This window comes from Sebastes fasciatus, chromosome 9 (assembly GCF_043250625.1).
Source record: "Sebastes fasciatus isolate fSebFas1 chromosome 9, fSebFas1.pri, whole genome shotgun sequence".
Taxonomy (NCBI): Eukaryota; Metazoa; Chordata; class Actinopteri; order Perciformes; family Sebastidae; genus Sebastes; species Sebastes fasciatus.
In genome coordinates, this window is record NC_133803.1 from 18458443 (window position 1) to 18473406 (window position 14964).

The window sequence follows — 14964 nt, forward strand, 5'->3', positions numbered from 1 at the left end:
GCTCGGGGAGTGAACCAAAGCTCCTTATTGCATCGCTCCTGCACACCTGACATGCAAACCAGTCATTGCTTACACTACCTATGTTAGCAGCTGTCCATGTTTTATGCTCCACGTCATCACACAGCATGGTACTGCCAACACAATCCAACAAAACAGTAACATTTACGGCAGCATAAAGACAAATCAAGCACAAACACTACCAGTTGGCTTCCATGATTGTGCCTTTACTGACCTGACTGCAGCACTTCCAGTCAGTGGCATAAATCTCTTTGCTTGTAGTGATGGCCACAGCTGGAGAGATTTTTGATATATGTTTTGGATACCAATGGAATATGAACACATGATCCTGGGATCGGTTTATTAACTGGAAATTGAATTCAGCTCAAACTGAAAGAAAGAAAGAAACTGGCAGCGATAAATACGTCATTCGGTTTTGCGCTGTACAGTAATTTGTTCCCGTGTGAGTTGATTAGCAAATTATTGAACGATGAAATGCAAAATCTGAGAAAACAAACGGTGTAATGTCCCGTCTTGTTTCCACATGTTGTTGGTTTTTTTATTCTGAAAATGTGAAAATGCGGTGAAGCATCGTTCCAAGTTTTGGCACCAGACACTTGACTAACGTCTAGCATTAGGTCATCCAGTGCAATTTTTGAAATGCCAGAATGACGCAGTTTCCCTTAAGTTTCAGTCCAAATAGTTGCTAAATTCATCGTCTATCCCAGAAAATCAAGACCGCTGCTGACTAATGTCAAACACTGACCAAGTAGACTTTGCAATGAGTCTATGAAGTGCTCTCATCCCACACAGGGAAAGGTGAAGAGTTGCTCTTCTAGCTCCCTCTATTACAAACATGGATGATCTATTCAAATGAGATTCATCACCATCTGAGTGTGATGATTTCCTCACCGGCTCTCGTTACCGCAGTCTTGGAAAGGGAGGAGTGAGTGGAGGGGTACTCAGTTGTTTGCAATCTGCAACCACACCACTAGATGCCGCCAAATCCTACACACTGTACCTTTAACATCTTTTATCTTTTCTCAGGGCTCAATAGGACCCACAGGAACTGCAGGGTTACTGGGAAAAGCTGGTCAAGTGGTAAGGGTGCCAACAATCCTAACGGCTACTGAAAATGACTCAAGAAATATGACAATCTTAACTGGATTGCATGATGTTTCCAGGGAGAAAAGGGAACTGTGGGACCTCCTGGGCCACCAGGTTATTCAGGAGACCCTGTATGTACAAAACAATCCTCAATCTAATCCAGAGCTCATGTGCCATTATAATTGTTTGTAAAATAATTTTCTCTGGTTTCAGGGCCTGCCTGGGAGAGATGGAGAGGTTGGAATTACAGGGAGACCTGGTCAAAAGGTCTGTTTTATTTTGACTGTACAGAACAGTATGTTACCAAACTCATTCAGGGGATTAGGAGAATAATAGAGGCATGAGTTTGGCTAAGCGCACATGTTTGCTGTTCCCAAGAGTTGTGTTGTTGATGTTTGGCAACCATGGAAATGAAGTCATCCAGTGCTGGTGTCTCCCTCGTATTTTCCCAAACCCCGTTTGACAACTTTTGTACAAATCAAAGTTAAGATAAATCCTTATTTAATAAGTCCAACGTGACATGAAAAATATGAGGCATGTGTCAAATTAGAAACATATTAATGATGTTTTTGTTTTTCCAATGTATTAAGGGAGAAGCAGGGGATGGTGGTATTCCTGGTGTTGATGGAAGAGCAGGCCATCCTGTGAGTAGTAAACACAGACTCTACTCATTGTGCATGTTTGGTATTTTGTAGGTTGTTTGCATCTTTACTCGGACCTCTAGAAATTGAGGATTTGATGCAAATTGTGCATGAATGAAATATGAAATATACTGTCATATTGTGTTCAGAATGGAAGGAAAAAAAGGGGTGTGATATGTATGTGGTACTTAACATTACGGTTTACAAATTGTAGCTGACATGACATTACGCTGTAAGATTAAAATAGGCGAATACTGTGCAAGACCTGGTTTTATGGATCACGCAGATTTGCATGCATAACGTGTTTTACTGTAGTACAACTGCAGTGTGTTAACAAACTGTCAGCAGTACAGAGAGTACCCCTGACAGCTAGTAAATTAGGGGTATTTCCCCAGTAGTTCATCCCAGGATAACCCTGTTATGTAACAAGCAGGCTACATAAGGCAGTAAAAGTTACTCAGCGAGGGAATGCTGTGGCGCTCTGTTTTAGGAAGAAAGTGTTTCAAACTGGGCAGCTACCCCGCTGATCATGATTAGAAGTGTTGTCCAAAAAGTTTGTGATGGGTCTACAAAAGATGAGTCAGTTGCTCCACAAGGCTGTTAGCCATTTTTCCCCACCAGAACAATAGTTAGAGGGAGCATCCAAGGAGACGGGATTAGTACCGTACTTCCTCAAGTTAAAACACGATGAAGTTGGAGCTTCAGTGTCGGGCCCCGAGATGAAGATTTCTCCACCTATAAGTAGAGTGTGAGTGCTTGGGTGGCTCTATCTTTATAATCTGTCTCTCTGCCTGTCTTTCAAATCTATTCACTAAGAACACATGTTACTCAAACTTCAGTCTGAGGCAACCACCAAGCATCTGCAAGCATTTATCTCGGAAGAAAATAACGTCAAAACAAAAAAGTAAAGAGGCTCTCCAGGGTAGTTTTGCTGCATGTGTTGAACCACATAAACTTTCAATGTATTAAACCATTCATTTGTAAATTTGGATCGGCTTTTCTTCGTTTTCCTACTTGCAATTTAAATAGCAACTCCTTTTTCTATTATTGCATTTATCAGTAAATTAAACATGTGTACAGTTCAATTGCAGCACACAGGATTCATCTAGAGATTGTACACCTAGCGTAGTGATAAAACCTTAGACAGTGCTGCACTACTGCACAGCAAGGCACTTTGAAGAAGGAAATGAAATGAAATATTCTTTCAAAAAGCCCAAAACTATGTTTCAATCTCTCTTTTTTCCTGTGTACAACTAGCCAACTGTAACTGGGGAGTGTAACATTTCTTGGTACACCATGTCAGTTCAATCAGTTCCTTTATATTGAGCAATTGGCTACAATTGTTACTGACACAATGAAGTCATTATTTCACTCTGAAACAATGTAAACTGGAACCTGTAGTCCTTCATGCTGCTTTTCATATCTGTTCAGAAACACTGCAAACGAAAACATGCAGTTTTATTAAAAAATGATAGACAAACAGAATCATTACAAACATTTTTTCTATTTTGTCATTATTGAATATATTGATCTGCAATACAGTATAATTTGTTTCCTTGCTCCCAGGGTATGCCTGGATTGCCAGGAATTGTCGGCCTGAATGGACAAAAGGTAAGCTCCTGTTCCTAATGTATGTGCAAAACTTGCCTCGCGGTTGTATGCATTTGCCAACCAGTCAAGTTGCAGTTCACATCCATATCTGTCCGATATGTCATCCCTTCATCATTTTATCCTGTTAGACATGTACGGGGAAATTGTCATAATTAGTATATGAATTCTTGAGTTATGGCCAAAAATGTGTCTTTGAAGTCACAGTGACCTTTGACCTTTGACCACAAAAATCTAATCAGTTTATCATTGAATCCAAGTAGACATTTGTGCCAAATTTGAAGGAGTTCCCTCCAGGTGTTCCTGAGATATCGCATTCACAGTGCGGATGGGCGGACAACTTGAAAACATGCGGCTTAATAAACGTATTAACGGTTTTGCATAATTCTTTGTGATCATGTTTGACTGACGTGATTTTCATTTTTAAGGGGGAAGCTGGTTCGCCTGGATCCCGGGGCTTCCCGGGATCGACTGGACCACCTGTAAGTTGACAACTGTTGGACTATATGTGTGTGTCGGTGCAGTGCGCACCAAAGTGTTAATATTGAATCTTAAGAGTTACCAAAACAATTTCTTCCCTCTCCTGCAGGGTGAAATGGGTTTACCTGGTGCGTCTGGTTTAAAAGGATCAATTGGACCCAAGGTAATCATGTATGCCTGTTAGGAAATCCCCTTTGAGCCTCTTCAAACAGCTGTAATGTCAGTGATGCAAAGCTACAATGAAGCTAGCAGAAATAATCACTGACTTTCTTCTTACCGATAGTCATCAAAAAGATTTAATAAAGTATTTAAAATGGATAAACTGTGCACTAAATATAATGTGAGTTTATCCGCCCTCTGTATCCCTGGGGCTGTGAGTGCACTGGCTCAAACTGTGACCCAGAAAAGTCAATACTGCAGATCAATCCACACACGCTGGCATCAACGACTGACAAGCTGCAGGCCGAGTCATGTCGTGATTTAAGTTGAGTCCAAGCACAATGTAGTGCAGTTAAACAGCTGCCAACAAGTACAGGGGATCAGTGTTGCGTTATGTGACTGTACATTCCCAAGCCCTACATCATCCAACCTATACAACATGCATAGCAGTGCACAGTGTCACTAGTTTTGATGAGGGTAAATCTTTGAAGCTTTCTAACCAACAAGTTGATTGAAATGCATCGAAAGCTGCTCCGGTCAGCGACGCTGCATGTTTTGTTTGATCGCTGTTTTTCTAAAATACACTTTAGCTCAAGTAACGATCTGTTGGCCACACCGGCAGCGCTAAATTAAGCGATGATCCGGCCCTACTGCTTTCGTCAGTGGAAATCTTAGTGGAAATGTAAGCAGTCTGGCTTGTCTGGTCTGGACGCTCTGTCTCCGAATCACTTTTCATTAGCTGATATGCCTTTAACAAGCCAATGTGTATTGGTAAATGGCACACAAGCAAAAAGCTAGTTTACGGACAGGCAGGATATACTTTGAGTTCATGGCCGACCTTCAGACTGCAATTACCGAGGCTTGTTCGTCTGGAAATGAACGCAGACGATTAGACATAATTGAACGTCAAGCTGTAATACACCGAAACCTTGTGAAGGTATGCTGAATATCACGGATCAATGAAAATGAATTATGATAAGGAAGTGAAAATACCAACTGCTGTCCCGTCCGTGACATGATGTGGTTTGGATGTTATGTTTTAAGTAATATGACATGTTTTATTTCTTAATCAAGGGGAATAAGGGCGGAAATGGAAGTCCAGGTGTACAAGGAACACCAGGCACTGCGGTATGTTTCCATTTAAATAATCTAATATGAACCAGGTGACTGTACTGTATGTCTGAACATGTGTTTATCCACAATGTAACAACGTATTATTGGATACTACTAAAGGGGAGTACAGGAGAACCAGGAGGAGCAGGTCAGCCGGGGCACACGGGCATGCCAGGCCTGAAAGGAAGCAAGGTATTTATACAAATGTTTTTCTGCCAGTGTTGGACACTGCCGTCTCTGCCACTTTCATCCAGTTTAAATCTTTTCAGATATATGATTTATGAGTAGTTGTTTACTGGTCAGGGTTAACCCAGTCTGGTCAAATGTAAAAATGTATGTCCAATAGTTCACCTGAAATTCCAGTTGTAATAATGACTTAACTGCCATATCAATAACAAAAATCAGTACTGTTTTTCTCAGCATTGACATTACCACATGTTGTGTTTGGACATTTGTAAGCCAGATATGAGAAATCGTCACTGTGATACAGGGCTGCAGCTAACGATTATTTTCATTGTCGATTAATCTGTCTATTATTTTTGATTAATGGATTAGTTGTTTGGTCTATAAAATGTCAGAAAATGGTAAAAAATAATGTGCATCAGTGTTTCCCAAAGCCCAAGATGATGTCCTCAAATGTCTTGTTTTGTCCACAACTCAAAGATATTCAGTTTACTGTCATAGAGGAGTAAAGAAAACAGAAAATAATCACATTTAAAAAGCTGGAATCAGAAAATTGTAACTTTTTTTCCTCTTAAATATTACTCAAACCGATTAATTGATTATCAAAATAGTTGGTGATTAATTTAATAGTTGACAATTAATCAATTAATCATTGCAGCTACTACTACTGTGATATAAACTTTAGTTTAAGGATGTATTCTGGATATACTGTAAATTTTTTCAGTAAATCATTTGGAACTTGTGTTTGTATCAATGCCACAAAATGTACTATACAACGTACTAAATTATGATCCATGTCTTTATTTCTTTTTCAGGGACAAAGAGGAAATCTAGGTGAAAGAGGAGAGACGGTAAGATTGGAGACTTTTTACATTATATTGATTATGGGTTAGGAAAACAATCATCTGTCTTTTGGAAGTATAACTGGATCTTTGCGGTTGTACTGACTTCCAGTGTGATTTTCAACCTTCCCGCTAAACTGGATACATTTTATGTCCTGACAACAAAATCAACTCTGGAACTCAACAAGGAAGTGTAATCATAGTGTGGCATTTAAAACACATTATCACCCATAAATACCTCTAAAAATATGCATCAATCATCATGTTTTGAGTGGATGTTTTAACCTGCAGTACTATCTACAGTACCATGTGCTGCACATACAGTAAAGACCGGTGCTTGAACAATGATTTACGATGCTTTCGTGATGTTAATCTAATGATTTTCTCACCAGGGAATGAGGGGTGAAAAAGGAGAACATGGTCGGCCAGGGGAACACGTGAGTTTCTTTGATCAGATTTATTGTGTGATGAAGACTTTCAACCAAATGGACACAAAAAATGCACAATAACATCACCAAGATATTTTACTTTATGTGTTTTGAAATCCTTTTCTTTTAATGCTGTGCAAATTAAGATAAAACTTAACAATATATTAATTATTTCCCTCAAGAATGGTTGATGTCTGATAATTATCAGGAAAGCTCAAAAACTGTAACTTAGTTTTAAAAGTGGATAGCGCCACCATGTGGCCATTTGTTAAGCACTTTAAATCTTCACTCATAACTCCTGAGCTGTGAGGCTTAGCAACATTATTTCTTCTTGGAATAAGCAGTAATAAGGAGTTGGAGCAGTACATATCTATAAAGGCAATATCCACTTTTGTGTACAGTGATTTTATTTTTATTTTTTTCCACCCCTCCTCATCCAAACCATGTTTGGTATATAACATATTCGTATGACCCTGTACGGATGATCTTTTCAATATGACTTGTCAAATTCTTGAGGGCATGGTCTATTTGACATAAATTTAATGAATGCATGTAGGTGGCAACTGTAACCAAATTTAGGATTGTTTGGGTGTTTTGAAGTGGGGTTGTATGAGGTACTTATCCATAGTCAATGTATTACCCCAGTTTGGAGAAGCGGACAGGAGTTACCTCACGAAAGCAAAGCAATGTACTGCTGTTGACGGGGCCGGCAGCTAAATGTATTTTAGCCACCTAAAAGAAAGGCCGACCTAAAAAAAATCAATATCAGTTTAAGTATATGCTATATTTAGAATATTTTCACTGCTTTACCTTGCCATCAGACAGTCCTTTCCGACGGGGAGCTGAAGCCATTGTATCCATCTATAGTATGATCTCGCCAAAGCCACCAGACTCCATTGCAAAAACTTGCAGAACACGGAAGTCACTACGTCTGCCTCAATTGGTTAGTTTGTTTCTGTTGTTGTGTGACTTTGGTTAGTTTGGATTCATCAAAGTCACAAACAAACTAACTAATCGAGAGCATAGATAGCGGCTTCAGTTCCCCGTCGGAAACATAGACTGTATAGCTGACTCACGGCAAGGTAAACCGGAGAAAGTATTCTAAATATAGCATACACTTAAACTGATATTGATTTTTTACGGTGAGCCTTTCTTTTAGGTAGCTAAAATATGTTTTGCTGCCCAGCAGTACATTGCTTTGGTTCAGTGTGGTAACTTCTGTCTGATTCTCCTTAATATTTCCAAGATTTAGTTGAAAAAACTAAATCTACAAGATTATCTGTCACTGAGCATTTTAATGCTGATCTAGAAGCTGATTTTCTGTTATTACAATACAGCACACTTTAAGGATTGTGCAGCCTTGTTGGAGGTATGTGCTCTCTGAGTGCTTTGTAGTATTTAATGACTTATCCTGACTTTGATTGACAGGGCTCCGCTGGTCCACTGGGACTAAAAGGAGAGGTATGTTAAGCTGAATGTTTTAATAACTCTACCTCCATCCAACCTGAATTGTTGTATGTATTGATAACCCTGTGGTGGTATTTTTGCCAGAAAGGGACAGCAGGGGATTCGGGGCAGAGAGGTCAAGAAGGTCAAGTGGGACGGCCCGGACAGTCGGGTCAGTCAGGCCCACCTGGTCCCCGAGGGCTGCCGGGGGACAGCGGTTCACCTGGCCAACCAGGACCTGAAGGAAGATCTGTATGTGCGCTACATATTGTGCTAACTTTACTGTCGATAATGTCTTTATGATGTTATATCTGGTATTGACTAACATAATGCAGTGGACAGATCCATATTATCCATCACTTTTTATTCCAGGCAAGTCAAATGTCCGACAATCACATTCGTCAAATCTGCAGAGAGATTCTTCAGTGTGAGTATCATTATAGACTGATGATGATGTTTCTGTGTGTTTTCACCACACACCTGAAATATTTTCACTCTCAATCCTCCTAGCTGAGCTGCCTTTATTGTTGCTGAGCAACCAGCAGAGTAGCTGTACCAGATGTCAAAGCCGGCCTGGATCTCCTGGTCCTCCAGGTCCAACTGGGCTCCAAGGACTCAGGGGTCCTTCTGGACTTAGTGGCTCCGGGGGACAGCCAGGCCGCCCTGGTCGGCCCGGGCACCCTGGTATTGATGGGCTGAAAGGTAAAGCCAGCCTCAAAGTCTACACCTTGTTATTAAAGCTGTTTTACAGGATGCTCAAACAGGTTTGCTTGTGTTTGCAGGAGAAACAGGTTTCACGGGTGAGAAGGGGAGCCCTGGTCGAACCACCATCGGAGACCAAGGGCCACCAGGTAAAAAATGTGACTAATTATTCAGACACACCAAACCGACATCAAAGAACTAGCGGCAACGGAGGCCGACTGTAGGAATGCCTCACATCGTCTTTGTCTCGGCCAAAAAGTTGCACTCGGACACACCGCAAAGACAACGGGCAACTACCACGTACGTTCTGCACCTGCATGAGAGGAAATAACTTTCCATACCAGCAGGTAGCGTTAGTCTGTATTCGTCATTCAAAGAGGGGAACCAGAAGAAAGAGGACTGCAGATATACAAGCCATTGTTATGATATGTACATGAAACAAAATGACATTTGCCAAGGATTTTCACACCACTCTCACTCACCACTTAGCTTCATTCCAGATGACAATGTCGCTGTCAAAATATCCATGTATCGCAATGATCAGATGAGATGAAGATGAAAAATGAGAAGAGTTTTCTGTGTGTGCCCTCTTGACTTTAGTCTTTGATTGCTTAACTCACTTCTGTTTCTCTTCTCGTACACTGATTCACTTAAGCTGAACGGCCAATCAGAGAGATTTCTCTGGGCCTGGTGTGTCAGGTCCTTATCATTTAAAGAGCCATGTGGGAGCTTATTTGCTGGGATACTGTAAGATAGATTTCATCCTTTAAGTACTGTGTGTACCGTTCCTCTGAACTGATCATAGCTTAGTATCTTTTTTATCTCCACAGGTCCAATGGGTACCCAAGGGTACAGTAAGCCAGGTCCTCCAGGTGAGCCTGGATCCCCTGGTCTAAACGGAGCAGATGGTAAAAGTGGAAACCCTGGCATCCCTGGTCGGCCTGGGGTGTGTGATCCATCCATGTGCTACGGTAGCATGATGAGGCGGGATCCTTACAGCAAAGGGCCAAACTATTGACGTAACGCGGCGTCGCTGCAGGCACCAGTCTAGAGCTGATGTGGAACAAACAGCCATTCTCAGGAAGATCTCTTCTTTACAGTTTCTCTCTGTCGTGGAAACAAAACCTCCTCTAACACCTTTTCTGTGATCTCAGACAGTCAACAGAACTAGATCCTATCACATTTTATCTCTTGGTATTTTGTATTATCATCCACACAACTTTGAACATGCTTTGAGGTTTTAATGGTGTTAAGATAATAAATAATTGGCTCCATTTAACACCTCTCATCTGAGCACCTTGAACTCATGTACTTCATGTCTCTCTGGGCAGTGTGACTGGTGCATTTTCTCATATTGCCCCCTGGTGTTGCTTCATTGCATGTCGCTCACTAAATTTTCACTACACATCGGATGGGTGCTATATCATAGATATTTATACATAGATACCGCATTGGCCACTTCAGCCCGTTGCTGCAATACGTCAACATCGACGTCATATTGGGGAAGTCAGGACTGGCCTGTAAACAAATACAAGTGAATGAGGGAGCTGCTGTTTTTCTGAATATATACAGTGCTCCACGTAGATCAAAAAAGCTTGAATATAAAAACTCATTGAAATCAGTTGAGAAATGGAAACATTATAGAGCTTTTTATCCAGAAAAACAGCAGCACACTTGTATTTGTGTACAGGCAAGTCCTCACTTCCCCAATATAGCAGCGACATTGATCCAAAAGCCAATGCGGCATCTAAATATACACCGATCAGCCATAACATTATGACAGCATAGGCACCCTGACCAGTCTGTGGCTACGCAGCCCCATACGCAACAAACTGCAATGCACTGTGTGTTCTGACACCTTTCTATCGGAACCAGCATTAACTTTTTCACCAATTTGAGCTACAGTAGCTCTTCCATTGGATCGGACAACACGGGTCAGCCTTCGCTCCCCACGTGCATCAATGACCCTTGGGTCAGACCCTGTCGCCGGTTCACCGGTTTTCCTTCCTTGGAGCACTTTTGGTAGGTCCTGACCACTGCAGACCGGGAACATCCCACAAGAGCTGCAGTTTTGGAGATGCTCTGACCCAGTCGTCTAGCCATCACAATTTGGCCCTTGTCAAAGTCGCTCACATCCTTACGCTGGCCCATTTTTTGTCAGTGATCTTAATGTTATGGCTGATCAGTGTATATTAGGGCTGTCAATCGATTACAATATTGAATTGCGATAAATCGCAAATTAATCACACATTTTTTAATCTGTTCGTAATGTATCTTGAAGGGAGATTTGTCAAGTATTTAATATTCTTATCAACATGGGAGTGGGCAAATATACTTGCTTTATGCAAATGCATGTTCATATTTATTATTGGGAAATCAATTAACAACACAAAACAATAACAAAATTTGTCCAGAAACCCTCACAGGTACTGCATTTAGTATGAAAAATATGCTCAAATCACAACATGGCAAACTCAAGCCCAACAGGCAACAACAGCTGTCAGTGTGTCAGTGTGCTGACTTGAATATGACTTGCCCCAAACTGCATGTGATTATCATAAAGTGGGCATGTCTGTAAAGCGGAGACTCGTGGGTACCCATAAAACCCATTTTCATTCACATATTTAATGTCAGAGGTCAAGGGACCCCTTTGAAAATGGCTGACAATTTTTCCTCGCCAAAATTTTGCGTAAATTCATTGCGTTATTTAACCAATGGATTCCTTAGGTTTTCTAGTTTCATATGATACCAGTATCTTGAAAATTGTTGGAACTGGTATCATGAAACTAGAAACGTTCCGTGTGATTATCGCGTTAACGTTGACAGCTCTTGTATGTATTATGTGTGTGCTATATCTTCTGTTAAAAAAACACTCAACTTCTATGATCTATAAATTCCATGTTCAGTGAATTATTTCATCATAAATTATGTGTGAATTGGCATGTTTCAGCACAAGACTGATTTCCTGTAGCTGTTTTTGAGCTGCTGTAAGCCCGTGTTCCAAAAACATTCAGCTTGACTGTTAAGCACTTAACTCTTAATGAAAACAGCTAATATTGTGTATCAGCCAAGATAAATGAATACTTTCCCTCCTATCACAATACCCGTTCAATATTCCAATTAGGAAGCCAAATGTTTCATCATCTAAGAACATGCTGAGATTTTACTTTGAAATGTGTTGTCATTTAGGCTTACCTTTCATTACTGTAGCAGGTATTTTATTGTTATTTATAAAAGAGTCATAACTGTGTATTTCAGCGCGTGACAAGTCTTAAACAGCTTTTGTAATTTTATTATTTTGTGTTAAGGTGACTTTTGTATGACTTTCTTTTTTTTTTACTAGAATTAAAACATCTTAATGATTTGTGAACTTAGTTTGGTCTGTGCTTTGGGCTTTACGTTTCAGGTTTATTCATCAAATTATTGATCTCATCTTTCTGGATTTTTTTTTTTTTTACTTTTTCGGTGTTTGGTGTGATCGTTGCCATTTTTACTGCAGCCTCAAAAAGGATGAAGTGTGGAACAAAAAACAAGGATAATCACCTGGGTCCTCCTCTAAGCACACAGCACTAGGAAACTTGGATACTTGGAAGTGCAACTACAAAGCTTCTGTAGGCGGCGGTGTGTGTGTGTGTGTGTGTGTGTGTGTTTTTTTATGTGTGACAGACTTCAGAAATAACAATTTAAATGCTTTGGACACTAGATGGCGCTATGTGGTAACATCCAGCATGTCCAGGAGTTATTCACCTAAGAGAGACTCTTCCTTTTTTTCATTTTGGACAGCAGCCACCCATCACATGGAAACCTCAGAGTATTTATGTTTTTAATTATCCCAGCATACTTACTTCAACATGCTGTTTACTTAATGCTCCTCTGAGAATGGAGCTAGGCTTTTCGATTTAACGTAACCTTTCTATACTATATACAGCTCTTTGGGGTATTTTTTTTTTTATAATTATGAAAATGGAAATCATTGTAGACTGTAGATATATGCAATAATATCGAATTTTCTTATCAATCTTTGTATTATATTTATCTCTTCCCTGATGTGTTCCTTTAAGATGATATGGGAATAATCCGTCTAAGTGCAGCACATTACAAGCAGGCCCACTTGTTTGCTGGTGCATTTAAAGTGGCAGAAGGCACTATATTTTTGGCATCATTGGGCAAAAACTCCATAATAACCTTTCAGCATATTGTAATTCAAGTGTTCTGAGAGATAAGTAGACTTCTGCACCTCCTCATGGCTCTGTTGTCCGGCTTTAAAGGTCCCATATTGTAAAAAGTGAGATTTTCATGTCTTTTATATTACAAAGCAGGTTTAAGTGCCATATCAATCCTGTTAAACTATCAAAACGCTCAATATACAGAGAAATACACAGCCCCTATTCAGAAATTCTGCGTTTGAAACAAGCCGTTATGATTTATGTCCATTTGTGATGTCACAAATATACAATATATATATATATATAGACCATTACACGGTTTTAAACATAAACATTCTAAATGTGTCCCAGTTTATTTCCAGTTGCAGTCTATGTAAATAACATCAGCTGACAGGAAGTAAACATGGACCCAAACTGTTGCCTGGCAACGCAATTCCGTTGCAATTCCGTTGAAATGCACTAAAATGGAGCGTTTCAGACAAACGGTAAATACAGGTATATTCAGGCAGACAGAATGAGGAAAATAAAGTTTTTTTTTTACGTTACAGCATGTAAATGTGTTCTATTAGAAACACAAAATACAAATATGATCCCGAAAATAAGCATGATATGAGACCTTTAAAAAATCTAGCCCGTGATGGGAGACTTTGACCAATCACGGGTCATTTCAGAGAGAGAGCGTTCCTATTGGCTGTGCTCCGGTCATGTGGCCGGTACTTGGCGTTCCTTCACCAGATTTTTACAATGGCGGCCGCGTCACAAACGTTCTCATTTTACAGCTAAACCGTGCACTACGAGATGATTCTGAAAACATTTGAGGAGAGAAATAGGCATTAACGTAACATCATATTGATTCATATTTGATCAGCGCTGCCTAGGTTGACCGTTTGAGTCGGAGTTCGTGAGTGCTTGACAGCCGGCTCTCATCGAACAGCAGACCTCAGATCAGCTCTTACTGCTTGTTTTCCTCCGGTCTGTGAAATCTTGCAGATGCCGTTAGGAACACCGGAGGACACAGAGGCACATGCTTTTTTTTTCAGGTTACCTGTTTTATGTACTACTGTCACAGTATAGCGACCGTTTTATAAAAAAATAACTTTTTTTTTAATCATATTTGCTCCAATCTCGCCTACTTATGATGCTGTGCAATAATTATATAATTATCTGACGGACACTTTGTGCAATAATCTGACAAAACTGTCATCTCATCAATATACATATTGTATTTTTATATTTTATATTGTATGATCTTTTATATATTTTTTTTATATATTTATATTGCACTATCTCTTTTTTTATTGTATTATCTTTTTTAGCATCTATGGGATTGTCACAATCTAATTTCATTGTACTACACAATGACAATAAAGGGCTTGAATCTTGAATCTACTTCAGCTTTAATAAAATAATATTTCATAGCACACCAGTGGATCATATTTAAGCCTATATACAGTAGTATGAAAACAGGATCCTTGTTGTTGTTGTTGGTGGTGGTGAATGCAGCATGAGAGTCCTCTCTCCCATAAACACGTGGACTTCAATAAGTCGAGGTGATTAAAAGCCTCTGTCATTATTCTCTCACTCGTTAAAGACGGCCTCTCGAATTTCAAGTGTCTCATTTTACACTCACCGAGCCGCCACATTCATCATGAGGACTGCAGGGCTGGAGTAGTTTTATTGCTGCCACTAGAGGTGGATGCAAAAACAAAAAGTTGAGTGTGGTGGGATGGACTCAGGAGGGCAACTATAGCCTCAAAAAACTCTCTCTCTCAAGGGAGAGGTGTGTTAAGGTGACTTTTGTATGACTTTCTTCTTTTTTTTTTACTAGAATTAAAACATCTTAATGATTTGTGAACTTAGTTTGGTCTGTGCATTGGGCTTTATGTTTCAGGTTTATTCAACAAATTATTGATCTCATCTTTCTGGATTTTTTTTTTTTTTTTTACTTTTTCTGTGTTTGGTGTGAGCGTTGCCATTTTTACTGCAGCATCATATAGGATGAAGTGTGGAACAAACAAACAAAAAGGATAATCACCTGGGTCCTCCTCTAAGCACACAGCACTATAGGAAACTTGGATACTTGGGGAGTGCA

General features: G+C 39.9%; 1 protein-coding gene across 4 annotated transcripts in view; it reads left to right on the top strand.

Annotated features, from left to right (window-relative positions):
- col21a1 (collagen, type XXI, alpha 1) overlaps positions 1 to 9985 on the top strand; it is a 28664-nt gene extending 18679 nt beyond the window's left edge. For 3 of the 4 annotated variants that reach the window (XM_074646392.1, XM_074646391.1, XM_074646390.1), the window contains 17 exons: positions 1045 to 1098; positions 1182 to 1235; positions 1318 to 1371; positions 1695 to 1748; positions 3312 to 3356; positions 3782 to 3835; positions 3943 to 3996; positions 5067 to 5120; positions 5226 to 5297; positions 6104 to 6139; positions 6523 to 6567; positions 7987 to 8019; positions 8110 to 8256; positions 8377 to 8431; positions 8515 to 8706; positions 8787 to 8855; positions 9537 to 9985. In XM_074646392.1, coding sequence (XP_074502493.1) covers positions 1045 to 1098; positions 1182 to 1235; positions 1318 to 1371; positions 1695 to 1748; positions 3312 to 3356; positions 3782 to 3835; positions 3943 to 3996; positions 5067 to 5120; positions 5226 to 5297; positions 6104 to 6139; positions 6523 to 6567; positions 7987 to 8019; positions 8110 to 8256; positions 8377 to 8431; positions 8515 to 8706; positions 8787 to 8855; positions 9537 to 9724 — 1260 coding nt within the window. In that variant the 3' untranslated portion in view covers positions 9725 to 9985. Of the gene's footprint in view, positions 1 to 1044; positions 1099 to 1181; positions 1236 to 1317; positions 1372 to 1694; positions 1749 to 3311; positions 3357 to 3781; positions 3836 to 3942; positions 3997 to 5066; positions 5121 to 5225; positions 5298 to 6103; positions 6140 to 6522; positions 6568 to 7986; positions 8020 to 8109; positions 8257 to 8376; positions 8432 to 8514; positions 8707 to 8786; positions 8856 to 9536 lie in introns of those variants that run through there. The other variant, XM_074646393.1, reaches the window with a different exon arrangement.
- Positions 9986 to 14964: the final 4979 nt, after the last annotated feature.